The sequence below is a fragment of the Drosophila bipectinata genome, chromosome 3R (assembly GCF_030179905.1).
Source record: "Drosophila bipectinata strain 14024-0381.07 chromosome 3R, DbipHiC1v2, whole genome shotgun sequence".
NCBI classification, from domain to species: Eukaryota; Metazoa; Arthropoda; class Insecta; order Diptera; family Drosophilidae; genus Drosophila; species Drosophila bipectinata.
Genome location: NC_091739.1, coordinates 13,543,118 through 13,571,106, shown reverse-complemented (window position 1 = coordinate 13,571,106; position 27,989 = coordinate 13,543,118). Strand labels below are relative to the sequence as shown.

The following is a 27,989-nucleotide window of genomic DNA, read 5'->3' as shown; positions in this document are numbered from 1 at the left end:
TGTGTTAGACACAGGATTTTATACCTTAAGTTGAATAATAATTTCGTTTGTATTTTTGAGTTTAGATTTATTTCACGTAAATTACATTTCGATAGTGATAATAGAAAAACATAATACGTCATAATTATTGTAATCATCATAAATTTGTATGCTTAAGTATTAAATAATTGTTTAAGAGATTTATTCGCATTGTAATTGAAATTCTTCTGGTGTGTCAAAGTGGTGTTTAAGTTCTCATATCTCTGCCTCTGCATATGTCCATATTAGTTTATCCAAAATTTCGTATTGGCTATTGTTAAATTTATCGTATATTCACAAGAAAAACAAAATAAAATAACTCCTCAATAGATAAGATGTGAAAAAATGGCGCGTCTTCCCTTCTCATGTATATGTATGTACAAATAACAAAAAAACTTACCTAAAGAACGCTGATAATGAATCAAAAGGTTTAAGGATTAAAATTAAAACAAAAATTATCGGTTAAGTGATGAGAAAATAAAAAACAGAAATTAAAACACACGACTTTCAACCCTGGAACATGCGCGCCCACACACATACACATGCGAAGCATATATCTACACGTGACTATATCCTCGTATTTATCTCCCTCCTCCTCCGCCTACACATCGATCTGGAATGGGGAGCCGGGTATGTGCTCCTCGCCCCACTTGATCAGCAGCACGTACTGGCCACGATCGCGCACCAGGTACTGCACGTTGTAGTTGTTGTGGCCGGCGTGCTTAACGTGGAACTCCTCGCAAGGACCCCTTGGTCCGTACATGCCCACGTACAAGATGTTGTTGCCTGTAGAAAAGAATAGGGATGTAATCCAAAGGGACTGGGTCAAGATCTTTCAGAAAACTTACCCGCATCTGTGGCCGAGATGCTGAACTGGTTCTGCTTGCCAATGTAGGCCTTCTTCAGGCCCATGCCCTTGGACACCACCTTGCTGGCATCAGACTTGAAGGTGGGCAGATGGACGCCAGTGTTCTTGCCGCCCTTGGCCACCTTCTGGACCGTCTCCACAATGACAGTCGACGTCTCCTGGGCACCCTCGTCCGCCAGCTTGTCGCCGGTGGCGTTCACCTTGAAGGGTGATCCCACGATATGCATGTTGTTGTACTTCACGGTGATGTAGTGCTCGCCCGGAAGCAGTGGGGTGTACCGCACCTTGTAGCCCTCCTCCACTTCCGTGCAGTCCATGGCCACCTTTGAGGGTCCATCAATGGAAACGGCTAGAGTGCCTACGCCAGCGTTGCAGGTATTAATGATGAAGTCGGCCTTGTGTCCGGTCTTCACCTCGTCCAGACCGTTGCCGGTGGCGTGGACAGCAGCCGGATCGGCCACATCCTTGCCCACCTTGATTCTGAACGGCGAGTCCGGAATGTGGACGCCGTTAAACTTGACGTGGATGGCATGGATACCGTTCTCGCGAGGATAGAAGCGCACCGAGTACATCTCTCCGTCGATTACCTGGATGAAGCAATCGTCATCCGTGCCGGAAGGAGCCACGATCTTGGCATCCAGCTCGCCCTTGGCGCCGTTCTTGCGCACCATGAACTGGTAGGGGGCGTCCGCCTGGATGTTGCCCTGCGGGAACTGCTGAACCTCCAGCTTGTGGGCATCACCGGCGTCCGGCGAAACGTAGACCTTGAACGGTGAGTCGGGGATGTGGCGGTCGTTGAACTTCAGACCCACACGGTACTCGCCTGGCTCGGTAACCTTGTACGAGACATCGCAGCTGCCGTCCTTGCGGTCCTTGAACTCAATATCGGCCTTGCTGGGGCCCTCAACGGAGATGGCCAGGGAGCCACCGCCAGCCTCGCGGGTCCACACATTGAATTCCGCCGCCTCGCCGACAACGCCGCGCTCCAGACCAGAACCACCGGCCTTGACCAAATGGCTGCCAGAGTCGCGCAGCGGTCCAACCGTGAACTGGAAGGGCGAGCCGGGTATGTGCATCTCAGAGTAGCGCACAGAGACGGTGTGCACGCCCAGTTCCTTGGGCACAAAGTGCACCGAGTAGAGGCCATCCTCCACCTCCTGAATCTCGGCATCCTCAGTCACGTTGCTGGGCGAGGTGACGCAGGCGGCCAAGTCGAAGGACGTGATGCCGGGCATCTTGAAGGTCAGCTTGCACTGGCTGCCGATTTCCGTGATGGGGACGGCATCGCGCTCACGCTGGATCTTCTCGCGCTTGCGGTTGCTGCCCTCGCCCGACACCTTGACGGTGAAGGGGGATCCCTCCACGTGGTGATCCGCGAACTTCAGGTTGACAATGTAGTAACCTGGCTCCGTGGGCTTGTAGGAGATGTTCAGGGTGCCATCGTCCTTGTCCGTGCACTGGATCTCAGCTTTGCTGGGACCCTCGATCGAGACGGAGAGACCACCGAAACCGGCGTTGCGGGTGTCCACGGAGAAGATGTTGTCGGCATGGGTTTGACCCTCCTTCAGGCCGTTACCGGTGACCTTGACCTTCTTGGCATCGCCCACCTCGCGCTCACACACGGTGACCTTGAAGGGAGAGTTGTTGATGTGCTTTCCCAGGCGCTTAACCGACACCAAGTGCTCGCCGATCTCGCGGGGAGTGAACGAGATGCCAATGTTGCCGGTGGGCATGCGCTTCAGGAAGCATGGCTCCTCCAGGCCGCTGGGAGCCTGGATGGAAGCGTTCAGGGCGCGCAGATCATCGTCGGTGATGTCGCCGGGCATGGTCACCTCGGAGCAGGAACCAACCGAGATCTGGTTACGCTTGCGTCCCTCACCAGTGATCTTGGCAAAGTAGGGCGATCCCTTGATGTGCTTGTCGCCGAAGCGAACCGACACCTGGTACTCGCCGGGGGCAGTGGGCAGGTATTGCACGGACACGGTGCCATCTTTGTTATCATGGTAGTTAATCTAATAAAATAATTTTAAATATAAAACCTAATGTTTAAATCCTATTATTTATAAATAACACTCACGTCCGCCTTGCTGGGTCCTTCGACGGCCATGGTCAGGCCACCGGCGCTGGCTCCCTTGGTGGAGATGGTGAAGTTGGCCGGCTCGCCGGTCACACCGTGGGTCAAACCAGGTCCGTAGGCAGTCACATAGCCGGAGGTGATCGAGTCAACATGGAATTTGAAGGGAGATCCTGCCCAGAAAACCATTAATCAGAAATTTTTCTAAACTGCCATGTTTTGAATTATCAACCCCTTACCTTGGACGGGTTCTCCATTGTATTTGACCACCAGCTCGTGGGATCCCTCCTCACGGGGATCGTACTTGACCGAGACGGTACCGTCACGGTTGTCCTGGATAACGGGTTTGTCTACCTTACCGCTTGGCATTCTGACTTCAGCTAAAGGGAAAAACAAGAATTGTGGGGTTTTTATAAGATTTGATATCTAAAATATTTGTTTTTGATGAACCAAGACATTCTGCTTTTATCGTTGGGTTATAAAAGTTTATAAATATTTATAAAAAAAAAACATAAATAGATTCAAAACAACAATTTATATGTTGGGAAAAATAATTTCACAACATTTGGAATATAAATCTGAAACTTTCTATTTTATTTTAATTTTTAATTTCAAACTCTTTCTATTGTTCAACTGCCATACTGCCTGCTTTTATGGTACAGTTCTTCCTAAAAATAAAAGTTGGACAGAAGAACTCTATTTTGGAAATTCTTTTAATGGATGTGTTTTGTATTCACTGAATTATGTCACCATCGCATTTTTTCAAATAATTTGCGTGGGCAAAGACCACAAGTTTGAAAAAATCATAATTTCATTTTTATGTTCGAATTTGCGAGCCATTTTTTATTCCACAAAATCTATTTCTGTTCTTTGCACAGTTCTTTTTCAAATCGAAATCAAAGACTATGATTTTGTTCTTGTATTGGACCAAGAAAGTTAATTAATTGGAACAAATGTTCTTTGACATCCAAAGCATTCCAAAGTTTTCAAGTTTTCCAACAGGATATCACATAACTAAAATGGCATTTAAATTCACAATCAAACCGACTAAATTATAGTTTATTTCACAATACTCGACATACTTTTCCTCTTCTAGAGAGACACACCCACAAATATATGTATGGAAAAGTTCTTGGGATGGTATGGGACAAGAGTGTCCTTTATAGTTCTTGGTTCTTTTATCACTTGGGGGACCCGGAGTCCTGATCACTTCTCAACTGAACGAATGCTGTGCATCGACTGAGTGGCTAGTAATATTGTGGCTTTCCAAAGAAATTTCAACCAACGCCTACAATTGCTTTTATACTTTCCCACGCCGTCAGGCAAGAAAAATAAAAACAACACCATTCCCGAGCTGCGTTGAGGTCAAATATAGGACACACTTTTTATGTTCCCAACTCACATATGTGGATGGTCCACATAGAATCGTATATAGGAACACACCTATATACCCATCGCACAACCCTCGCCCAAAGTATATGTCACAAAATGCATAAAAATCTATTTATACTCCGATATCTGGCTATATGCTGGAAAGATCGAAGCCAAAAGACTTTATCGTGCACGTGTCTGATTTTATATTTAATTCACGATATTTATAAATTCGGGAAGAGGTATTATATATTCATATTTTGGATACACACAGGCATTCCTTTGATACTCAGGCCTGTCAAAACAGTATATCCTATGTATATACTACGCTGGGGATCATTAGTTAAAAACAGAAATACTTTTGTTGGAAAAGTAGCAGAAAATATAGCACTAATTTATTGACGGAGGGGGGCAAAATTAATTAGGACATTGTGAATCATGTGGATACCATCTTTCCTATACTTATAGTTAGAAACCAAATTTATTATTCACTCATCGTTTAGCTATTTATATAGTATATTTGGAAGATAATTTTAGACAGACAAGTCATATGCTGACACTCCCTATAACCATTAAGCATAAATCTGGATTTTATTAAAAAAAACATTTAATTTCCAAAATATATGATGTCGAAACTATCATAAATATGTTCAAAGTGGCCGCTAAGCTTTTTACTTCCATCCGAATTATTCTCCCCTGGCCAGCTTTGATCCGTCAAAATTAATGAGATTTCCTGCCGGCCAGATGATGGGAAATCTAAACAAAATACGAATATCTAAAAAAATACAGTTTAGATAAACAGAGATAAATCAGAGGAGCGTGTCGCGTGCCCGTCCAAAAAATGTTTAGCAAAACTAAACACCCAAAAAAACAAACAAAATTAAAGACAATGGCTGCCAGAGAAGAATGCGAACGTGTCTTTCAAGAAGCTGCCAAGCGAAGAATTGCAAAATTTATAGCCAACTTATGGGCTGACACAAGGATCCAATCAGAAAGTAATTTGTGGAAGTAATCTAATTATTCAAAACAATAAAAGTGCATAAAACAAATTTTTGAATGAAACATTTTAGCACATTTTTGAATAGTTGTCTTCAGCTGTTTTTCAGCTTTCCCGACTTTAATGACATGTAAAGAATTCAAAGAGGAACTGGGAATTTGCTCAAATAGAATTTGGCAAATTAACGATAAAATATTGTGTCGGTGCGTGTGCATTTTTTGATGGAAGTCAGGGCGGAATATAAAAAATGTATAAGAAATTGAACGTATTAAAGTTTGCTGCCAAGACGGCTATATCTACTGTGCGTGTGTCACTCCTTCGCCGCCGTTTCCCCCACATCGAAGAAATGAAAATATGATTATTTATGTTTGAACATTTGCTGCTGTCCGTCGTCCATCGTACCGCCCGGACCCGCCAGCCCCCTCTGAAGCCCACTATTCGAGGCGATCACCTGCCAGCGCCGCCCATTGAAGCATGAAAAACGGCCGAGGCAGCATCCGCGGCAGAGGCAGTGGCATCTTTGGCATCTAATGGACGCTGGCAATACAAATGAAAGATTTAATGACTCTCAGGCCGCTTTCGGCCAGGAAAGGGGGGCCAACGGACACAAGCAGGGTTTCAATATATCGCCACGACTTTACCATTTGCGCATAGCGAATAAAATTATTAAACAAATCAACAAAATAGGGGAAACTCTTAGGGAGAAGCTATAAGCTTTTTAATCCGACCAACTTGACTGTTACTAGAACTATATAATAGTTTACAAAACTCTTATCCTTATTTTTATGTAAGGGGGAAAATGATTTTTTTAAGTTTAAGTTGAGATTAAGTTTTCTTTACAACTTTGAGGTATGTAGATCCTTTGAAGTATTCCAAACTTCTCTGAAAGATAGTCTACATTTAAGGGTTAAAAGATACATTTTCTTACTTTGAATTAATCACCAAAAATATTCCATTTCTTAAGGGGAATCTCTAGCTTCAATATCCACAAATTTTTCACAACTAGACAAACTATGCTGATCAGTGTAAACTATCATCACGGCGCATTGCAGGCAACCATTGAGAAATCGCATGTGGAAGAAGCCAAACGAATTTTACGCTTTGTTGCATATTCTGATAATAAATCATAGAATATAATTTGCAGACAAATGCCCCATGAGGCCTTGGAGGCCCCGAGGAGGTGGATCCCAGAATCCGGGGGACTTTTCTGTAATAATTCAAAATTTCTTTGCCCAATCCGACACAGAAGGAGGAGCTAGCCATAGGCTGGCTAGAAATTTATGTGAGTGGGCCTGCCTGCCTGCCTGGCTGGCGCTTGACCGAATAGAATTAAAAATCTAAATGCGAATCTGAATATGAATTTGGTGTCAGTTTTGTCATTAACACAAATGAAACATTCTTTGCGATTTAGTCAGGATTTCTCTATGACTGCATGTGACATTATGGACGTCATTTCGATTTGGCAGAATGTCAAAACCGAATCAAACGAGTCCACAAAAGAATTATTCCTTATAGCCCTTCGATTTTTGATTTGAGATCTGAGTACTGGGTACTGAGTGCTGAGAGAAAATTACCTTGATGTGTTACAATTGAAAATGATGATTTGAAATTCAATGGCATAAAATCTGAACCATTTAGTCCTTGGTTCTCCGGTATGATCGTCTCATTGAAGTAAACGTTCGTCTTTTCCACGTGATCGCGCTCGGAGACGGTCACCTTATAGTATTGTGGTCGAAAGAAATATGAATGATCGGCCCAGGTGGCTAGCGGCGTGGGTGCTTTTTCCGTCAACCAACTGAAGTGCATTTTCCCGATATTTTTTTTAAATATTGATATTGAGTTTTTTAAATTTTTACAATATATTTTATTTGTAATCGGCGGAAGTCGTGCGCGATCGGAGTTTGGGGTTGGTTTTTGTAAATAAAGACACTTGAAATTTATAATAATTTAATTTAACAACGAAAAAACTTGTTCGATTGGATTGAATTTGCCAAAAGCTAAGAGCAAGGATATGCCACAGGTTCTAGATCTTTGAAAACCCAATGCTGCATATCCTTGTTAATCCAAAAAACCAAAAAATCCGAATAATTTGGAAGTGATTTGAAAATATTTATTGAACTCTAGCAATCTAGCAATGATTATATAATGGTATTGACAATAAAATAAACGATTTCGAATCGATTTTTTGGTTATTGGTTGTTGCCCGATTGATAGATCCTGTAAGGAATGGAAGAGTCCTTAACTATTTTACTGACACTCGATTGCAATGCACTTGAATATTATTATTTGCTTAATTTATGTGTCATTTGGTTAGCGAACGTTATGTTTCTTAATTGCCAGCGACGTTTTGTAGGTCCACGCGTCTCCACGTCCCGATTTCAAGTGAACATCGACAGTTCCAAATCGAAATTAAGGCCAAAAAAATATGAAAGCACATCAGCAGTTCCTACCACCAAGATGCGTCTGCTGCCGTGGCCCAAAAGCAGCGCAGCAGCAGCAGCAGCACCAATACTCCCATACCAATTCCGCTCACACAGATACAATGGCCGATCTTCGAAAATATGGCCGACCGCTATAAGACAGGAGAACGGACCAATGAACGACATATAAAAGATAAAAAGATAGAAAATTGGAAATATTTGCTATGCGCCCCGAATCGATGAATTCTGATGTGTGTATTTGCGGCTATATCACACACAGATTCGAGTGTATATTTTATATATTAACATAAATTTCAGACCGATGGTATTGGTTTAACAGTTGCCATTTCGAAAACCATTTCGAACTCGAAAGGTGCAAATTGGAACTTTGGGTCAAAAGCATACGAACGAGTATGCCTATAGATACGTTTGGTTTTTATGGATATGTATGGGGATGATCGTCAGGGAAATGAAATTTATTACTTATTGCAGCTCAGACGACATAGAATTTATTAATATTTTACCATTAAACCGGCGGGATGCGTTTAAAAATAAAACCGAACGCTAGCATATAGACAATATTCTATATTTTATTTTATTGGCGTGAAAAAAAAGAAACGCGCGATTGGCGGCAATAAAACCCATAGAATACAAATATAGTCTTGTCGGTATGCCGAAAATGTGTTAATCATTTCTCGTTTCTATATCCGTATTATGTCGTATTAATCGGTCTATGGACCGATCCTACATAAGTCGTAAAAGTTGGAAGCATTCCATTGGCCGCACGCTTGTATCCACATACTTATGTAATGGATTTTGGCAATTGGAAATCAATTTGTGCTGCCATTGAAAATGGTCAGATAGAGGATGGCCCAGAGATTGGATGGCCCAGAGACACTACTGTCAAGCAGCAAGCAATTGGCGAAAATCAATCAAAGTTCTGTAGATGTTGATCATCTGTCCGAGATGAGTAGTACTTGGCAGCGATTATTGGACTAATCAAAATAAATGTGTACGAAAATAAACGAGTGATTTATTTTGTGGGCCAATTTGTGGGACATTTTTATGTTCTCCAGTTGAATAGGCCATAAACCCGCCCAGCAGTTAGATGGCAATTATGGACCCCTTTCATTTGACGGCCTATGAAAAATCAATGCAACAAATGCGCAACAAATCTGTGTCATTTGGCCAAAACGAATCATTTACAATAAACCATCTTCAAAGCAAATGGAGCGCGGAAAGGAAAACCAAAACCGCACCCATCTCCGCCTCCCACGGCAAGGGGCGTGGCCATAACAGGGGGACCTCTAGAAAAATCAAAAAAACCACCAAATGAAACGTTGCGTCTTCTGATCTTAATGATGGTGTATAGTGTTTTTGGGGTTCTGCTCTCGGTCAGGATCCACTTTTCCCGCATCGGAAAATGTTCGAAAATTGCATGAAGCGTGAAAAATCGAATAGATATTTGCGTTGCGAGAGTAAAGTGCAATACGCTATCGGCCCCGAGAGTGGAAAACCCATTAATCACATTGAAAATGTTCATTAAATTGCGGTCCAACGATTTGCAACTCGTAAATCGCTCGTCAGTCCCCCAAACATGGCTAAATAAATTTAGATAATTAACCGAGCAGGAGGAATTACCTCCCAAAATTTAATACCCAATTACTTTCCCACACGAGCAGCCAGCGGTCAAGTCAATGAACGTCTTGGAATGACACCAAACAAAAGAAAATTCCCACGAACCAAAAGAAAACAATACCGCAACAGATGAAATATGACGATGAAATGCAGTCGAAATACTAGAGACCTCCCAGAACGAACGGGACAGTCTAATTAAGTTGTCGCCTGTCAGCGTTTAGCCTGATAAGCCGTCACTTGCCCGTCGTCTATATCCCCAAAAAAACAACAGACCCGCCCGATCTCGCCCAGGCACATGACTGGGGTGCGTTGCCACTTGTCCATGGTGTCTCATCTAAATGCGCCGCATCGCCAACACAGCCCCGCGATATATAGTTGTGCATATTTATATTTCTGTATACATTTCAGATATTTACGACAACCCGTATACTTTGGCCTGACAATAGCCCACCTTTCTGCTGCTTCTGTCCTGATATTTATATAATTTCCTGCACTAATATTCACTAAAAACTATATGTCAGCCGTAATGGTGCATAAATACTTTTTAGATTAAATAAAATATGCAGTATTTTTGAATTTAATTAAACGTGTGGATGTCTCAGCACGGAGAGGTGTCTTCTTTTCATAAATAATTAACTCTAGTCTAGTTTTAATATAATATTTTCTCATACATACCTGTTACGTTACCGCCTGTTGTGGGAAGTGGCAATTTTTCGAAGGCAACACTACGGTATGTGATTTCAGATTTTCCGTTCACGAGCTCGCTCTGGAAAATTATTTTATTTTTTTGCTATTACCCTAAATACTCTTTTAAATTATCCATACATCATACACTCCTTCAGATGTCAAGGATTTAGAATTATTGCAACACCACTCACCTGCGTTGTTTGCTGCACCACCTTGGTCGTGTGCTCCTCGATGTACTCACTATGCGAATATTGTTCGATACTTTCGACAGCCTGAGGTCAATAAAAACAAAATTGATTTTTAAAATTAGGAATTCCGAAATCCATTTCGATCGTTCAAATATTCGGAGCAAATATAACACAGACACACTCCACCAATTTACAGCCGATATCCAATATAATTATATTCGGCACTTTGGAGAATGAGAACAATGGCCGGGAACTACTTGGGAGCCCATTTACTTTGCACTTGCGAACAGATCCGAATATTATGAAGAACTATGGTGTTTGTGGCAGCTTTATATAGGGATCTGCTTATTATTAAAAGTCCGGAGTACTGAGTGATGGAGAAAAACTGCGAAAGTGTGAAACTATGGAAGGCAACACAATAATACACCAATCAGCAAACTAATGACTTGGAGAGGAAGTGAAATTGATTGATGCGGACACGGGATTGTGCAAAAGAATTCCACGATTGCAGAGCATTACATAAGCACTTCATAATGAAGGCAAAATACCGATACGTATATTGGTATAATTTGTATGTGCACACCGTTTGGTATCCGTGGCCAAATCGAAAAAGTCAAAGATACAAATCGCCATAAAATATTTGCGCTATTAATAAGAAGTACGCCAATGCACGGCCAATCAATGGACCAGCAAGGAAAATTGTATTGCCAGTGGCCGACAGTTGTTACAGCTCAATAGCCTTTATATTATATTTATAATAATAATTTTCTATATTTTTAATATATGAGTTGCAAACCGAATTCTTTGCTTCCAGTTAGCGCTGCTACGACACGATCACGTCAACGACGACTACAGGACAATATATGACTAAGATCCGGCGTATTGTGGCCAACTAGTTTCGGCCTGGCTAGCAGGCTGGCAATCTGGCTATCTAGCCGATGCCACTAATGTCTCGCCAGTCTTTATGGGGCTTCCACTTTGGCGTTGGCAGCAGAAATCAGCACAACACACTTTGCGCCATTTTCATTATACATAATTTCGTTTTCCTATTTTAATTACTTGCGAATTGTGTGCGCTCGCCATACAAATTCATTTTCATATGCCTGCCGTCTGCAGTCGGCAGCTCAGTGCCTTGATTCTGTTGCAACCTGCCGAAAGCATCCAACAGATACTAAAGCAACAACATGCTGAATCAGCGTGGGATGTCATCGCTGCCCCTCCCAGGAAACATTTAGATACTCAAACAGAGGCGTAGTGTAATAAAATGGCAGGGGGAAAGAGCTTTAATAATAGAATAAAAAGAGCATAGAATAATAGCACCCTGTAAACTAAATCCAAGACTTTCAGGCCAAAAACTTTCTCTATAAATTTCGAAATTGGATATGGCTTGAATTCCCTCTTTGAGTTTCGCAAGAATATAAATGATGAGTTCTCATGCCCCACTGCCATTTGTATTTTTAGGCCGTCTAATTCTTTAGTTTAAAACAACAATCTAATTAGTTTTGACTAGAAAGAAATATTATAATTCATTTACAATTGAAATAATTCATAAAACCACCCGAATCTAAAATAGATTTGAAGAATGTGTGTCAGATCACGTAGACATTTCCATCGTGAAGTTCCATCTAGCCCGTAGATTCTATTCTCTATGGTAAAAGGAAAAGAGTCCACACAAAGTTGTTTCCCTTTTAAAATCAATTGAATAATGTGGATAAAAATTAATTTTTCAGCCGGCTAATTGTGCAAATCTGTTAAACATAAATTTTGTGCGAAAACAACAGACAACTCAATTAATCTTGGGTTCACGAATCGCGAGCACTTTCCACCACGCAGCTGCAGGAAAACAGTATTTCATTTTTGGGCACTATGCCCGAGTCCGAATCCGAATCTGAATCCGAGATATCTCGGATAGATGCGCATTGTTCTTGTAGCTGTCAGGTCGCATGATTCGGGCCAATATTTATGACACTTCATTTTTCAGTCTGTCAGCATAGGCGACACGTGAGTTCTACTTACAGTGCGAGGATGCGAGCCCCCCCTTAGCCGCCCTGTCTCTGAAATAGAAATTTTTAGGCAAGTGCAAAGTATAGGCTCTACTGGGGTTAGATATAGAAAATTGTTGTTAAATTAGCAATTATCCAGTGATTAATCAATACATATCGTTTTCTACGTTTGTGCTCAAGCTTTGAGTTAAGGCCACCGAGGGTAGTAGTACTCGATTGGTTGCCATTTCGATTGCTTAATGTGTTGTGTTAAGTGCGTTCGGATCAGTCTCCAATCAAATACAAGGAACACACACAAACAACTTAGGAACAACAGAAGCATTAACAATTATAATTTGTTCATTAAATGCATAGTGTAAAACAAAGCGCAATTGCAATTTAGCATAGCAGAAATAATTTTGAGAACGAAACAATTTACATGCAATTAATTTTGTCGAAGAATATTCTCGAGCTTGTTTTTGGCGGGCAAACCAAAAGTTGTTTCATTTGTTTTAGGGACTTTTTTTTTTTATTTTTTGATGTAGTCATGTTTTACAATGTTGCACTTAAATCGTATTTATTTGTTTTCTTCTCGCTGAGCACTCTTGTTTGCGTGATATCCGATAGGGAATATTACATATATAAGTTTTAAAAAGTCAATTTTGTGGGTACGCACAAAACACAAACACATAACAATGACAATGGACTTGACTAGGATATTGATGTAATCGGGACTGAGCTCTATAATCATGTAGCTGCAGTCGTTCTTACGTGACTAGAGAAACGATTAAGTTAAAAATTTAAACTTAAAATAATTGCTAATTTCCAACAATTCCCACTTTGTGACTAGACTAGGTTTGGCTGTGTCTGGTTTTGGTTTTTGGTTAAAACGATAGATTCGTATTTTAAAATGTGGTTCATGAAGAAGCTACCTTGATGGAGAAGCTGCCGTTCGGTATGTCCTTGCCGCCGAACTTCACATTGATGTCGTAGTCCCCAGGGTCGTTCAGGGCGTACAGAATATCGAAGAAGCCATCCTTCTCGATCACATCAATGTCCACAATCTCGCTATGAAGATGACAGAAAAATTATAGTTCTCCAACGAATATAATCCTCAAGTAAGGATACTTACTTGCCCTCCTTGTTGGTTATCTTGCAGGTGACGGCTCCATCGCCCGCCTCACGGGCGTCCACCTTCAGGTGCGACTGACTGCCCGACGGCTGGATCTTCGGCGCCTGCTCCACGAGCTTGCACTTCTTGGCCTCGCCGGTGGGGAATGCTTCGAGTTTGAAGGGCGAGCCCTCGATCTCCTTGTCGCCATACTTGATGCTGCACTGGTACGTTCCGCACTCGTCCGGAACAAAGGACACCACGTATGTGCCGCTGGACACCTCCTCGAGGCGCGGCTGCATCGGCTTGCCCTTCGGATTCTTGATGGCCACATTGATGTCGGCCTGGCCGGCTTGTTTAGTGTCGATCTCAAATTCGGCGGGCAGGGAGGCGGGTGTTTTCTTCTTCTCATTGACGCCCTTGACCTTGACCTTGGTGGCTTCCGATTTGGGGAAAACGGTCATCACAAATGGACTAAAAAAAGAGGCAAGTTTCCCACAAGTGTTTCCACAAATATTTATGAAAGACTTACCTGCATGGCACCTCGACTTCGGAGAACTTGACTTGGCAGGTGAGAACGGATCCCGCCTTGGGCGGTACATAATGCACGGCATAAATGCTGTTGCCCTTGTCCTCCACCCGCAGGTTGTCCACGGGAATGCCCTCGGAGTTGGTCAGCTTCACGGCAATGCGGCCGGGACCAGCCTCGGCCACATCCACGTTGAAGTAGGTGGGCACACTCTCGCGCACCTGACCGTGCTCGATGCCAGGTCCGTAGACCTTCACCTTGGTCGGGTCCACTGTCTCCTCCACGAGCACGCGGAACGGCGAGCCGGGTATGTGCTTGTCGGCAAAACGAATGGTGATATCGTACTCGCCCGGATCCGTGGCCAAGTAGTCCACATCGCAGCTGCCGTCGCGATTGTCCGTGCAGGTCATCTTGGCCTCCGAGGGTCCTTCAATGGCCAGGGAAAGACCTCCATTACCGGCACCCTTGGTCTCCACAGTGAACTTGTTCTTCTGGTTGGTCAGACCCGCCTCCAAGCCAGGGCCATAGGCCTTGCAGCGCGACGGATCGCAGCCGCTCTTCACGTTCACCACGAAGGGAGATCCCGGAACGGGGATGTTGTCGTACATCAGCTCGATGGTGTGGCGGCCGGCCTCGAAGGGCGTGTACATGATCCGGAAGATGTCGTCGGTGGGTCCCTGGACGATCTTGCTGGGCAGGACATGTCCCATGGGGTCAAAGATGGCGCAAGACAGTTTGCCGGAGTCGATGTTGCTTCCCACCTTGCTCATGTCCACCATGAAGTCGGTGGCGGCATTCATGATCACACCTGAGGGAAAGTAATCCAATTAGTAAGTCGAATCATAAAAGAAGTCCACTTCAACGACAAGGCACAAAATCAACATGATGCTATTAGAAGATGGTAACGATTCCATTAAATATTAATTAGTTTTGGCTGCAACATTATTTTAGTTTTAAAAATTAAATAAAAACACGCAACAATAAGGGGGAAACAGAAGGCGATTGCGGCAAGATCGGGTGGTAAGTAGAGCGCAGAGGATTAGAGCTGGCATTTGGCAACTGGTAACTGGCAACTTGGACTCCGCTCATAGCCTACCATGCGGCTGGATGCCGATGCCGCTGACTCGGGTGTTCTTCAGGTTCGGAACCGGGACAATCAGCGGCTGGAATGGCGACCCGTTGATGTGGCGCTCGTTAAAGGTTATATTGACGGTGTAGTCGCCGGCCTCGGTGGGCAGGTAGGCCACATTGCAGGTGCCATCGCCGTTGTCCCGGCAGTTGATGGCCGCCTCGCAGGGCCCCTCCACGGTAACGCCCAGTCCGCCCTGTCCGGCACCCCGGGTATCGATCATAAACTCCGCCGGCTGGCCCACAATGCCCCGTTCCAAGCCGGGTCCAAATGCCTGTACCTTGTTGGAGTCACTGCCTGTGAGGCACTGCAGCCGGAAGGGACGTGGTGTGATCGGGGTGCCGCCGAAGCAAATGCTCAGCAGATACTCGCCCAGCTGGGTGGGCGTGAAGTTAACCAGAAAGCCCTCGGCCGTGGGTATGATGTGGGCCTTGACACGATTGCCCGACGGACTGGTTATCGTCACCGCCAGATCCGCCTTCGGCAGGCCGTGTGTGATGATCCGGAACTGCTGTAAACTGTTCAGGGGCGCGGCTTTTTGGATTTGAAGTGAATGAAATGATGACTTGGACTTAGACCAGGACGCACTCAAGAAGATCAAAGAAACAAATGGGAACCCTTATTGGTAGATACTTACTCGGCTCGAGTCCGTCCACCTTGATCTTGGACACATCCACTGTCTGCTCCACAACGACCTTCTGTCCCAGAGGAACCCTCTGGCCTCCATAGGTCATGGTGGTGGTGTAGGCACCCTTCGTGGGCGGGATGACCTCCACGGAGTAGGTGTTGTCCTCGTTGTCAATGATGCGGCAGGGTACTTCCAGCTTGGTCTCCTCGTGGACGACCTTCACTTTGAGCTCGGCATCGCCGGCCTCGCGGGCGTCCACATTGAAGTGGGTGGGCACATTGGGACGCACTCCAGGCTGTAGCCAGGGACCAAAGGCCTGAACCCTGGCAGCATCCACAGGGACGCCGACGTACACGCGATGCGGGGAATTGGGAGTGGAAACGCCGCCGTAGTTAACTGAAGGAAGGTAAAGTCCTTAATAAAGATTCTCTAGAATCTTAGGGTTTCTTACCTTCGACGGTGTGGGGGACTCCAGAGGTGGGCGTGTAGGTAGCCTTCTTGGTGCCGTCCGGGTTGTTCTTCAGTTCCACGGGCAGCTTAGTGCCGTACACATCCTGAACGACCACATCCAAGGGAGCATTGCCAGCCTTGCTGGTGTCTACGGTAAAGCTGGTGGGTTGATTGATGGTGACTCCATTCTTCTCCAGCCCGGGGCCACTGCTCTTGACCAGCTCGGGGTGGAAGTCGGTGCGTGGCAGAATTTGAGCAATGAACGGTGACTTGGGGATGTCCTCGTTGTCGCACAGAATGTGCACGGCGTACTCTCCGACAGCGGTCGGAAGGTACTTGACCAGGGCGGATCCATCGCCGTTGTCGTGGCACTCGATCTCGGCCTGCGAGGGACCGGCCACGGTGAACCCGAGGGCGCCTGTCTCGCCATTGGTCTCCACCACAAAGGCAGCCGGGTAGCCAATGACACCGCTGCTCAGACCCGGCCCATAGGCCACAATCGAGGACTCCTTCTTGGGGCCCACCTTGATTTCGAAAGGGGACTTGGGCACTTCCTGGCCGGCAAACGTGACCATGATTACGTAGCGACCCTCCTTGGTGGGATAGTAGTGGCAGTCGTAGGTAGTGCCATCAACCTTCGACAGCATTACGTTCTGGTTCATGCCACCGGGACCAATGACGCGCACCTCGGGCAAACCCTCGCCAGCACCCTCGGTATAGATCTTGAAGTCCGCATCGTCGCCGACACGAACTCCGGTGGCTTGGAGGCCACGGCCGGAGGCGCGCACCTTGCGGGCATCCGACAGTGGGGCCACCTTAACCGGGAATGGACTGTTCGGAATGGGCGTGCCAGCGTAGAAGACATTAACCGAATGCAGGCCCTGCAGGGCAGTGACGTACTCGCAGCGCCACGTGTCGTTCTCCAGCTGACGCACCTTGGCGGCCACCGAGGTCTTGTGGTTGGCGGGATCAATGATGATCACCTCGGGCACACCACGACCCGCATCCTTGGTGAGTATGTCGAAGAATGTGGGCTTCTTGATGGTCACGCCGTTAGGCTGGATGCCGGGACCGGTAACCTTCACCTTGGAAGCATCGCCGGCATGACCTTCGACCTTGACCGGGAACGGGGACTTGGGGATGTCGCGTCCGGAGAACTTTACGCCCACTTTATGAGGACCCTCGGCCTTGGGGATGTACGACACGGTGTAGGTGAGGTTCTTATCGTTGTTGAAACGCACATCAGCCTTTTCGATCTCGCCATTGGGTCCCTGGATCTCCACATCCACAGCGCCTGGTGAAGAAAGTTATAATTTTATAGTTTACAAAGTTCTGGGTTGAGGAGATATCCAAATCAAACTCACCTTTGCCGGCGGAGAAGGTTTCAACGGTGAAGTTGGCTGGGGCACCGACCACTGGGCCAATGGGTTCAATTCCAGGACCATAGGCACGCACTCTGCGGAAATAATAATTATTTTAATCATAATGGAATATTTAAAAGTTTACAGACGAGCTCTTAAAAGCCAATTATGATACAAAAGAAACATCATTCAGTTTATAAAGTAGAACATGCGTCGCGAGCAGCTCTAAAAAGCTTTGCTTTTAATATTTTGGCCAGGCTAGCAACTCAATCAAAGAAACTATATAGCTTAAATGTTTATTATTTATACAAAATTAGAAAAACAAAGTTAAATCCATTGATTTCTGAAGACTACTTTTAAAATACTTTGGGAGGCGCCACCTCGTGCGGTTGTTTTTGGTACTAAGAGATCACCAAATGTTCTAAAGCATACTTTTTGGGATTTTTGGTTTTAAAAAAAAATTTAAAAATTCTTATTCTTTTAAAAAGCTAGATAATGAACAAATATTAACTCTTTGAAGTATTTTCTATCAATATTATATACTTATTATTTTGTTGAAGATATTACTTTACTTTTCCTTACTATTTTTAGGTCAATTAAAAGACATCTAGATAAGACAGGTAATTCATCACTGATTAAAAACAACTTTAAAGTTTATCAGAAATAGTTTCCCCCTAGTTTATGAAGTGGAATTCGTAGCTTGTCTAACTCAAAGTCAATTGAGGTTTCTCGCCACAAACCCCAACCTCAACCTGGTGGCTTAACGAAGCAGCAAATTAAATCAGCGTCGGCCAAGATGAATGCGTTTAGTGAGCGCTAATTGTAGCCAGCAATAAAAAAGCCGCCAGCAAGAAGTTGGAACAGAACCGAACAGAACAAACAGGAAAGCAGCAGGCAGCCTGTCAGGCAGCGTTGAAGTATCCATTAGATACTTAGATACGCATCTCTCGCAGAAGCGTAGAGCCGCCAAACAAAAGTAACCGAAAACTGGTGGAACATTTAAATCATCGAAAGCGCGCGCAGGCACACACATTGTTGAAACTTCTTTAAAAAAGTGGTAGTAGTCGAACGAAAATACAAAAAAAGAGTCAATAAATTAAAAACCGAATAACAAGCGAGAAGCAACGTAGGCCAAGACCACGGAGTTGGCCGTAAAAAAACAGATCAGAACGGAAAAGAACGTGGAACAAGAAGTGAGAAGAGGCATGCCGAAACTTACCGCGGCGGAGGAATGCTGAGTTTTGCATTTTGAGGAATTTAATAAAAAATATATATGTACAGATTATGGATATATATATATTCGGAGCGGATAGGGGAAAACAAGAACAAATTCCAAATACATTAAAAAACGTTGCTCAAAAGTACATATAAGGGAGAAAAGATTTTTTTAGAGAAAGAGAAGAGAAAAGAAAGAAGGCAGAGTCTTGATTAGAACCAGAGAAATGCATTACCAGAAGGAGAGAAATATTAGAGATAAGATAAATCTTAAATTTTGAATAGAATAGTAGAGTTACGAGTACGACGTTGGTTTGTAGAATTCAAATATAGAAGAACTTCTTAAACTTCATTAAAGGTTCAAGAAGAAACATCTATAAAGTTGTGAAGTTGAAGAAGCTCTTCTTTTAACCAATTCCCACCCTCTCTTACCTGTTGGGATTGGTCTTGGGCCTCAGCGGAGCCCCGGTCTTGAGCTTGGAGTTGGGATACTGCGACAGATAGGTCATCATGGACTGCTCATCCACATTGGGGTTGACCAGCTCCTCGGGCTTAATCAGCTGGCGCACATTCAGCCAGTCATCGGCCAGGCCCATGGCCTCGGAAGCGTTCTGAACGGCATCCTTGGCATCCCACATCTCCCAGTCGGGGCACAGGCCCGGAGCACAGGCATCGACGAGGGCGCCCACGGCCTTGCCCGTAGTCCAGTCATTGGTGAAGTTATTGATGGGCAAGTCGGGTATCTTGGCGTGTATCCAGTTCAGCAGGCTGCCGACGAACAAGGTGATTTAGCATCGAAAGGTATTGATTGCAAGTAGGAGGCACTCTTACCGCTGCTTGGGCGTGTGGCCCGATCCGTTCAGCTGCTTCTCGTCCTCGCCATCCCACATGGGCATCGATATCGAGTAGTGAAGAATCAGTGTCCAAATCAGGCCCAGTATCAGTTTCAGCTTACAGTCCACAATGTCCGAGGAGTCTGTGGGGTGGGGTAGCAAGAAAGAAGAGATCGTTTTAGGTTACATTGTTGATAAACCAGAATGCAGACCGTTACCATGTCGTATACTTAATGGATCTATTAAATGCCTTCTACAGAGAAAGAAAAAGACTATCAAGCCTAGAAGGAACTACAATCTAGAATGCCTACATGTTTCCAGTGTATCTCGGTGGATGCAACTGCAACTGCAATTGCCGCAGGCTTCATCTGTCACTGGCCACACTTTGATGATGTTGCCAAGCTGCAGAGGCCATGGCTGCTGGAAACCTGTTGCCATTCGACAAGCTGCCAATTATGTGCAAAGATGTCCGCTAACTGTTACAGCCACTTTGCCGCCTCCTGGTCAAGTTCAGGGCTGATTATGCACGCAATCAACTCGTCTTGCCGGTTTTGTTTCGTTCGCGACCTTAAACTTGGCCCAAAGCCTCCGTCTCGGACATCTTTTGTTATGCAAAGCCATTTATTCGCGATAGCCGAGCGACGGCTCTTTTGTTTAGTTCGGGGTTTATTGAACTTCGATTTGGACTCTTAGTTGGCGATAATGGGATCTCCGATAGCGCAGCGCAAAGTGAAAGGCGTGGTTCTGATTACTTATCACCGATTAGCCAGCACCCAGAGAACCTCTCCTTCCCTCGCATCTCGATCTGAATCGCATTTGGCACGCATTGAACCGTGACGGCTTTGGAATTCCACCTCCACTACAAGGGGGAAAGTTGCCACAGGGAAAACCAAGCCGTGTCTTGGCCACCGATTGTAACCGAATAGGCCAAGTGACGACAGACCCGTCAACTGACGTACTAGATGTTCTCCATTTCTTCGAGTCTGCCCTCCAGCATGGCTTTCTACCTTCTACCTGAAATATTTTGTTTTGTTTTGCCAACTGTTGCTCAACGAGCCGTTAAACGATCGCTGATATGGGCAACTTAGTGGACACCCGCACCCGCAACAGCTATAACCGCTTTTTTGCAAAATTTGCAATTTGGTTTTGTTTGGTTGCTTGAGGAGCCGGCCTGGTCAAAACTGGTCGAGTGTCTTGCCCCTAAAAGCCATCAAATTGCCAGCCATATCTGCGTTTTGGCCATTTAAAATACTTTAATGCTTAAGGCCTAAGCGCGATGCCTTGACAAATGAATTAGCTGCCAATCTGTCCAGCCGAGGAGTCCAGCCCGTTTTGACATTTTTGTTTTATGAAAAATTACACTGCAACAACTCCACTCCCAAGGCAAATGGCAAAAGAAAGCAGCAGCAGCATCAGCATCGGCAATTAAAACGGCATAAGAAAAAATGAAGATGGATAAATAAATAGCCAGCCAGAGATGTGATTTGGCTAATTAGGCAGACGACGTCGGTATGCCAATCCGAGCGAGCCTCGATAACTGTCGTGGCTGAAACTCCAACTTGGAAACTGGTTGTCAATCCCAAAGTTTGTTTTTGGCACAACACCGCGAACAAGAAAATGTGCTGTAAATTATAAAGAAATATGCTAATGTTTGCTGGAATGGAGCGGGAATGAATAGGGGGATATATCCAAGACATCACAAGATGCCATAACTGTGATAGGGAATAGGTAATGCATATTAACCAGGTCCAGACAGGCATCCAACTTCAGTCTGGAGATCTTCACATCCATACATATGCATAAGTGTGAGAGGTTTTTGGTTGGAAGACGAGAAGTTTCTCCAGGGAGTCTTCACGGAAGTAAGAAACCGAATGCCAGTGCAGAGAAGCACTTTGTATTCATCATGACTGCACCATGAAGATTATTGCAATTGGGTTTATATTGTATAAGCTATTAGGTTCTGGGAATTTGGTAACTAACATTATACTAACATTCATCTATAAGGCTCTTAAACTATAAAAGATCATAGAAACCGCTTGAGTCTTCCAGAACGAGTAACTCTCAAGATAACTAACCTCAACTTTATCCAACCCATTCTTATCATATTTTTTTGTAGTTTACACGAAGATACGATAAACATTTAACAAGATAATTGAAATCATTTAAGACATAATCCTCGAATTACTAATTGGGCAGCATCTTGAATCTCTCGGATACAATCTATCTTCATTTTCCTGTCACTGCGCCAGAGATCCGGAATCCGGAGCGACCTGTTGTACAGAAGCATCCAAGTGATCGTTTGGACTGCCGAATGATGACTTGACATGATTTATGTGCTGCACATTTGCTGTGATTCTCGCCTCGACGAGCGGCAAGAGTTATTATGATGTTAAGTGCAACACCAGAGAAGTATTTAACATTCAGATAAACAGGGGGGAGCGGCAAGTAGCAAGCAGCAAGAATGCTGAGGCAGCAGCTCAGATTCCGAGGCCAGAGACCCGCTCCCAATCCCGGCTATACCCAACCGGCTTGGGTCTGGGTCACAGTCACATAGCCAGCCAGCCAGACACGTTCTTCCAGCGGCACGCGCATACCAAACCTCCTAGTTCGTAGTCGGAAAACTAAACCGAATCCGATGCAATGCCAGCGTCTGGGTAGATTTTCCGAACGGAAAAACCAGTTTCCGTTTGGCCTAAAGGCCAATAAAGCAGACGGCTAAGACTTTGCCTAACTGTTGCGTGGCTAATTAAATTAGTGGCAGTCAGGCAGGGCCAAGTCGCTCCCATAACAGAAACTGTCTCTAAAAAGGAGGCTAATTGGAGAGTAGTGTATGGCTTATTGGAAAGCATCCTAGGTATTCCATATTTTCACCCTAAAAACCACTGACACCTCATAGAAAGCTGCAACCGTGTCTGGTCGGTATTTTTAAGCCGCTCAAGAAGTCATTTTGGGCCCATTTGGTTGACGTGGGTTGTTGGCGGAGTTAAAACCAGAGTTAAGTCTTTGTTTTCTTGTCCCACATTCGAGTGCGGTGTCACAAGAGCCACAAAATGCTGGCCTGTCTGCTGGCGGGTTTCTGTAATTTTTCACTTGTTTGGGGTTAATTGAGACGGGTCTTCACTTCTTTCGATCTCTCTAACGGCCTGGCCGGGCCGGGCTTTTGCTAATTTGAATAATTGACTGGCAGGCCAGAGATTCCTGAGTGGCAAGGCAATCCGTCCAACGCCTGAATTGTAATAACGACTCATAACAACTTAATCTTATCACAATTGCTTTCCGAGGTTCACTGGGAAATATAGCCTTTGGAGTGGCTGGGTTCTGGTTCCCATCATTTCTATTTTCAGCACCATGGATCAGGGAGGGTTTAGCTTTGGCTCATCGGTGACGTGTCGGATCGATGGTGTCATAACTATTGCAAGTAATTTATAAAAACACACCGATGATGAGTACGTGCCAGGTGATCAATGCAGGTATCAGAGTTCGAGTCACTTCCTAAGCGATTCAGCTGAATTTCAACGGAATTCCAAGATTATATGTGGGCTATTTTAAGTATTTCTTTTCTTCAAGCTGAATCACCAATTTTAAACAAGTAGCTTTCGGGGTAAATATTCAAAATATGTTAACCTAGAAACGGAAGCTTGTTAACACGATTCAAACATCTTTCATGACTAATTGGCATGCCTTAGGCCCTAGAGTCTAGCGTATAGGGTTACTAATTTCTTCCGTTCTAACTTTATTCCGATAACATTCCACAGCCATGGCTTTACTTCCTCCATGAATAAAATTCTTTCATATTTCAATTAAATCTTTTTCGAGGCTTTCTTAATCAACACATGTTGTGCAAGACCAGAAATATTGAAATAAATTATCAGCAAGTCAACTGGATGACCAAGAGGCGACCATTAAATAATATATTCACACACATTGTTGCTATTTGACTCATCCCTCGGAAAATTCATAGACTCTAATGATGTTTGGGGTGCTGACGATGATGGCGTCACCAATAACGATCAATTGTCTGTGACAAATTGAGCCTGACTTGGATAGGGAGCCAGCCATTAGGCTGCCGCTCACGGCCATGAAAAACTTCTCAGGCAAAACTTCAGGCAAAAACTGAAGTATAAACCCAATATCCAAAACCAGATGATGCGGTGATGTCATGAGGGAGCCGTGGAGAGCGACTTTATCTCTACTCTACCCGGCACGTATTAGGTTCGTTCTTCCCTCTGCTTCGTACATTTAATTTTGTTACTTTTATTTGCTTACTTGCCTCTGTTATTTATTTATTTTGGACCGCCCGAGAGGTTTATTATTGTTATTTTTTGAGTAGATCCATGGAAATCTACAATCCACCTTGGAGCGGGAGCTCCACCAAGCTGGAGCCAGCAGCTGCGTGGTCTTTTGCCATAAAAACTCTACAAAAATTTCGCGCTAATTCAATTGACAGCACAAAAGAGGAAAAGAAACACACGAATTTGGCAAAAAAAAAAAAAAAACATACATATAACCGGACAGAAATGAACTGGGGAGTTAGTACAGTGGGAACCCGACAGGCAGACTATAGCTTTCACTGTACCAATTCCAATCAATTGAAAATCCACAAAAATTCGCCAAAAGCTAAGACGGGAAGAGGTGGGGCTCGTTAAATTAATTTACTATGTTTGCTTATAATTTTGTTGTGTGTGCAACGCTAATTTGCCGAAATTGGATGCGTTATCTGTTTTGGAAAATAAACTTTGGCTTGATTTTGGCCGTAATTACTGGGACGACATGTTTGCATTCCTGTGAATAATGTCACTTTGCCAAAATTTAGTTAATGACTAAGACCGATTAAGTGAGTGATTCATCTCTTTTGCGAATTTATTTCGCTAACACCCGAATCTTGGCCTCAAAATATATATTCACGGATAGATATGGAAGCCTTATCGCCTGTCCAACTTGAGGATGGATGATATTTTTTATCGCCCACAAAGCGAAAGTGCTGATAGCCGCAAAAAAAAGCGCCAAAAAAAAAAGCGATTGTGTTTTCAATTGGTGGCTAAAATTGTCTCCAAGTTGCATTCAGCTCAACATTTTTGTTTGACTTTGTTTCGAATTGCTTCCATTTTGTGATAACAAACAATACCCATACATTTGTAAACATTCCTGTAAACATTATTTACTTAGCTGTCAATTATTGACAAACGTTTTTTCCCTGAAATCCAAAAGATACTGAAGTATCTCTGTTTTATCTGTTTTAAAGCACCTTCAGACTGATTGTCTTCACCTCTAGAGCTCTGTGATTCTCAAACAAACACTGCGAGCTGGAGCTTCTTATCAATTGCGTCATGGGGTCATTCAAAAAAAAAAGAGAGTGCTTGGTTGACGATTACATTCTATATGAAATGTAATAAGCGGGGGAATCAGCCGCCAGCCGAATGCCTCAATGACCCACTGAACATTGAAGCTCGACGAAAGGTTTGAGTGAGTCATTAGTCGTATCACATGTCCATTTTCATGTAAAATATATTTATGATTTAGTTCTCAATCAAAACTAATTAGCAAGATGCAGCTAGTTTGCCATTGAGATCGGCTTCTGTTACGCTCGTGATTTGGCAATGGCCAGAGGACAAGATTATTTGTAGCGGTGGGTCTTTGAAAACGATATATCACCCTAATGAAATTAACCTTCCAAATTGTCCACGCTTCGCTGGTGCTCTCTAGTAGAAAAGTAGAATCATACATGGGTATAAAAAGTTTATAGCTGAAAGTGTGAAATGGCAGAAAAAGTTGGGAATAGTACTACCTTATAAAAGGTATATTCTAGATAAGTCCCTATACTATGGAGACTACTCTACTCTACTTTACTACTCTATAATTGGAGTACAAATACTTATCCCATCTGATACAAATAGTCTACAATTTTTAACCATATCAGTAGATATAAATACCCCGTCTATTTTAAGGGTATTTACAAACTCAGTTTGTCGTGCAGGTACTGCAAATTGCAAAACACAATCTTGAATTATGCATATAAATACGAATGAAAGTAAAACTCGCATTGAAGCCGGCGCTATGAATAAACGCGCGAATGACATCATTGTGTTTTGTAGTCTGGATACGAATCGTCGAAAATAATAAAGATCCACTCGAGAGTCACGGAGTGAGGGTATCGTGTGGAATGCAGTGGCGGGAGCTGGTTGAGGATCTGGGTGTTAACTCGAGACTCTTGCGGCGTTGGCGGCCCGTCTTTGGATGACTTATCTCTCCATTGAAAAAGCAAATTATGCAATTTTCAAGGGGAAACGATGCAAAAAGCTTCTAATTAATTCATAGTGTGTTGATTCATGACCACAATGGTGCTGTGGCCAGCCAACTATATCTGGGAGTGTACCCTACTCTACCCGGGGACTGGAACTTAATCCTATAATTCGGGGAATTGCATAACCATCACCATCTCTCCATCTAAACTTACCAATGTTAACGATTTTGATTCCCTCATCCTGAAGGAATTTCAGGGCCACCGAGACGTTTTCCAGTTTCTGGCTGCGGAATGTTGGGCGTTTGTTATACTTGGGCATACGCTTCTGGGAGAGGACCTCGATCAGGGCGATCAGTCGGAGGCCATCGGCGAGATCCGTCTCCAGGTTGCTGATCGACCGGTCGATCGTCTTCAGGTGTTCGTTGGCCCACCGAGTAAAGGTGTTCTGTTGGATCTTCTTCCACTGCGCATCCTCGGCGAGATCCCGTTCGGCCTCCATGTCCTCGTCAAAGTTCTCCTCGTACTGATCCGCCGGCTGGCCCTGCTGTGTCTGTTGGTAGTACTCGTTCGGCTGTTAGGGCAGAGATCTGGTTAGCCGGGTTTTTCATTATGGGATGATAGCAATGGGCTTGGCAGCCCCGTAAAATGGTTTGTCTTTGAATGAGAGACAGTGTGTGCGTGTGGGATGTCGTTGGTTACTACGAAAATCACTTAAGCAACTCCACTCCTGGAGCCAAGAAGCAAATTGAATCGAATGGCGTCGGATCTGATCGGATCGGATCGGATCACAAGGTGTGGTGTGGGCAGGAGAGACTTGTTCCAGTTGAGGTTCAATACCGGTGGATTGGACTGTCCACTTTCCACACATGTCTCTTTCGGGTCATTGGCAATCAAGAATTAAAATATTTTAAGCTCAAGAAGTATTATTTTTGTAGGTTTTTTAACCCTATCTTGAACCATACATACATAGTTTTCTTGGAATTTCTAGATTAAGTTTCGTGGAATTAAAATTACAAATGCCAAAACTTTTTTTAAAAAAATCAAAGAATTTTAATTTGTGCTGTTAATCTAATCGCATTAATGCAAAAATAAAATTCTCTTAAAAATCCATCATAAATTCCTATTCATGAGAGAATGTTCTTTGGAATTCAACGGTTCCCAAGAAGTGGTTGAAAAAATGAATGGTATTGTGATAAAAAAAAAACTTGAAATACAAAAAAGAAATGGATTTATAGCATAATAACAATGTTAATTTTAAAATTTTACTCTAATTCATTTAGGCATTTAAATCTATATTTAAAAGAATTTCAAAAAAAGAAAAAAAAATGTTAATGAAAACTTGTGATTCTTTCATTAGGTTTCCTATCTCTTCGAACCGGGTAAACAAGTTCCCAGGTATCGCCGGCCGTCTATTGTTTACCAACTTCCCCGAAGAGTGCCCAAAAAGGGTGCCCCAGACCAGAAGAAGGAGGAGCACAAAGCGGAGGAGGAGATAGGAGACGGAAAAAGAGAGCAAAACAGAGTTCGCGTGCCACACACAAACAATTCTTCAGGAGAGTTCTGGTCAAAAAACCCACAAAAATAGAGTATGCGCCCCGTACTCCCCCGTCCACCGCCAGCCCGTCTTATCATGTGGGACCGTCTGGGCCTGGCCAAAAGGGAAGAAGTGGGCTAGAAAAAGAAATCGAAGCGGAGTGGAGTGGAGTGCTCGAGTGCGCAGCGTGTGAAGTTCATTAACATTTTCGTTAATTGCGAAATGCCGCGACGCCGTGTGGCGACAAAACGCAACGCGACACTGCTGCAAGCAGCAATTAAAAAAGGGCACTATGACACCCGGAAAGCTCACAGAACACAACACAAACAACACACACCTGCTGATAGCAAACGTCGTAGTGTGCCGCTGGCGGTTGGGCGTAGAAATTCAAATTGCTGAAGTTTGGAATTGGCACAAAATCGCTATTGCTATTGTTGTTATAAGCACACGCGTTGCTATTTTGATTGTGGTTCGGAATTTGCGGGTTCTTTCTATTGTTATGGTTGAGGAATATCGTCGCCTGCGTTGTTTGACCGTTCGCGTAGCTTGCGTTTTGCACTATTTCCCCGATTCCGGTAGCAGCGGCGATCTGCTGTGCGCTGGCGTCTTTAGTCTTCGGCGAATCACCGTTAAATAAAGCCCCGACGCCGGCATGCTGTCCCCTAGAGCTGGAATTTGTTTACATTCATTTAATCGATAGATAAGAGCTTTCGAT

At 44.0% G+C, this 27,989-nt stretch overlaps 1 protein-coding gene across 6 annotated transcripts; it reads right to left on the bottom strand.

The window, feature by feature from the left end:
* Positions 1-41: 41 nt before the first annotated feature.
* On the bottom strand, positions 42-27,942 carry cher (filamin protein cher). 6 transcript variants are annotated; one of them, XM_017247603.3, is made up of 18 exons: positions 27,612-27,942; positions 25,954-26,311; positions 19,498-19,642; positions 19,099-19,434; positions 18,671-18,685; positions 17,455-17,546; positions 16,092-17,384; positions 15,650-16,036; positions 14,980-15,546; positions 13,887-14,691; positions 13,376-13,828; positions 13,176-13,311; positions 10,265-10,345; positions 10,062-10,152; positions 3,200-3,340; positions 2,964-3,133; positions 867-2,898; positions 42-804 (listed from the first exon to the last, which is right to left on the bottom strand). In XM_017247603.3, exons 2-18 carry the CDS (start codon positions 26,237-26,239, stop codon positions 620-622), a joined length of 7,215 nt encoding a protein of 2,404 aa, XP_017103092.2. In that variant the 5' UTR covers positions 26,240-26,311; positions 27,612-27,942; the 3' UTR covers positions 42-619. The 6 variants fall into 6 exon arrangements, with proteins under 6 accessions (XP_017103092.2, XP_017103094.2, XP_017103093.2 ...); XM_017247605.3 differs by lacking the exon at positions 14,980-15,546; XM_017247604.3 differs by lacking the exon at positions 18,671-18,685.
* Between the last annotated feature and the right edge of the window lie 47 nt (positions 27,943-27,989).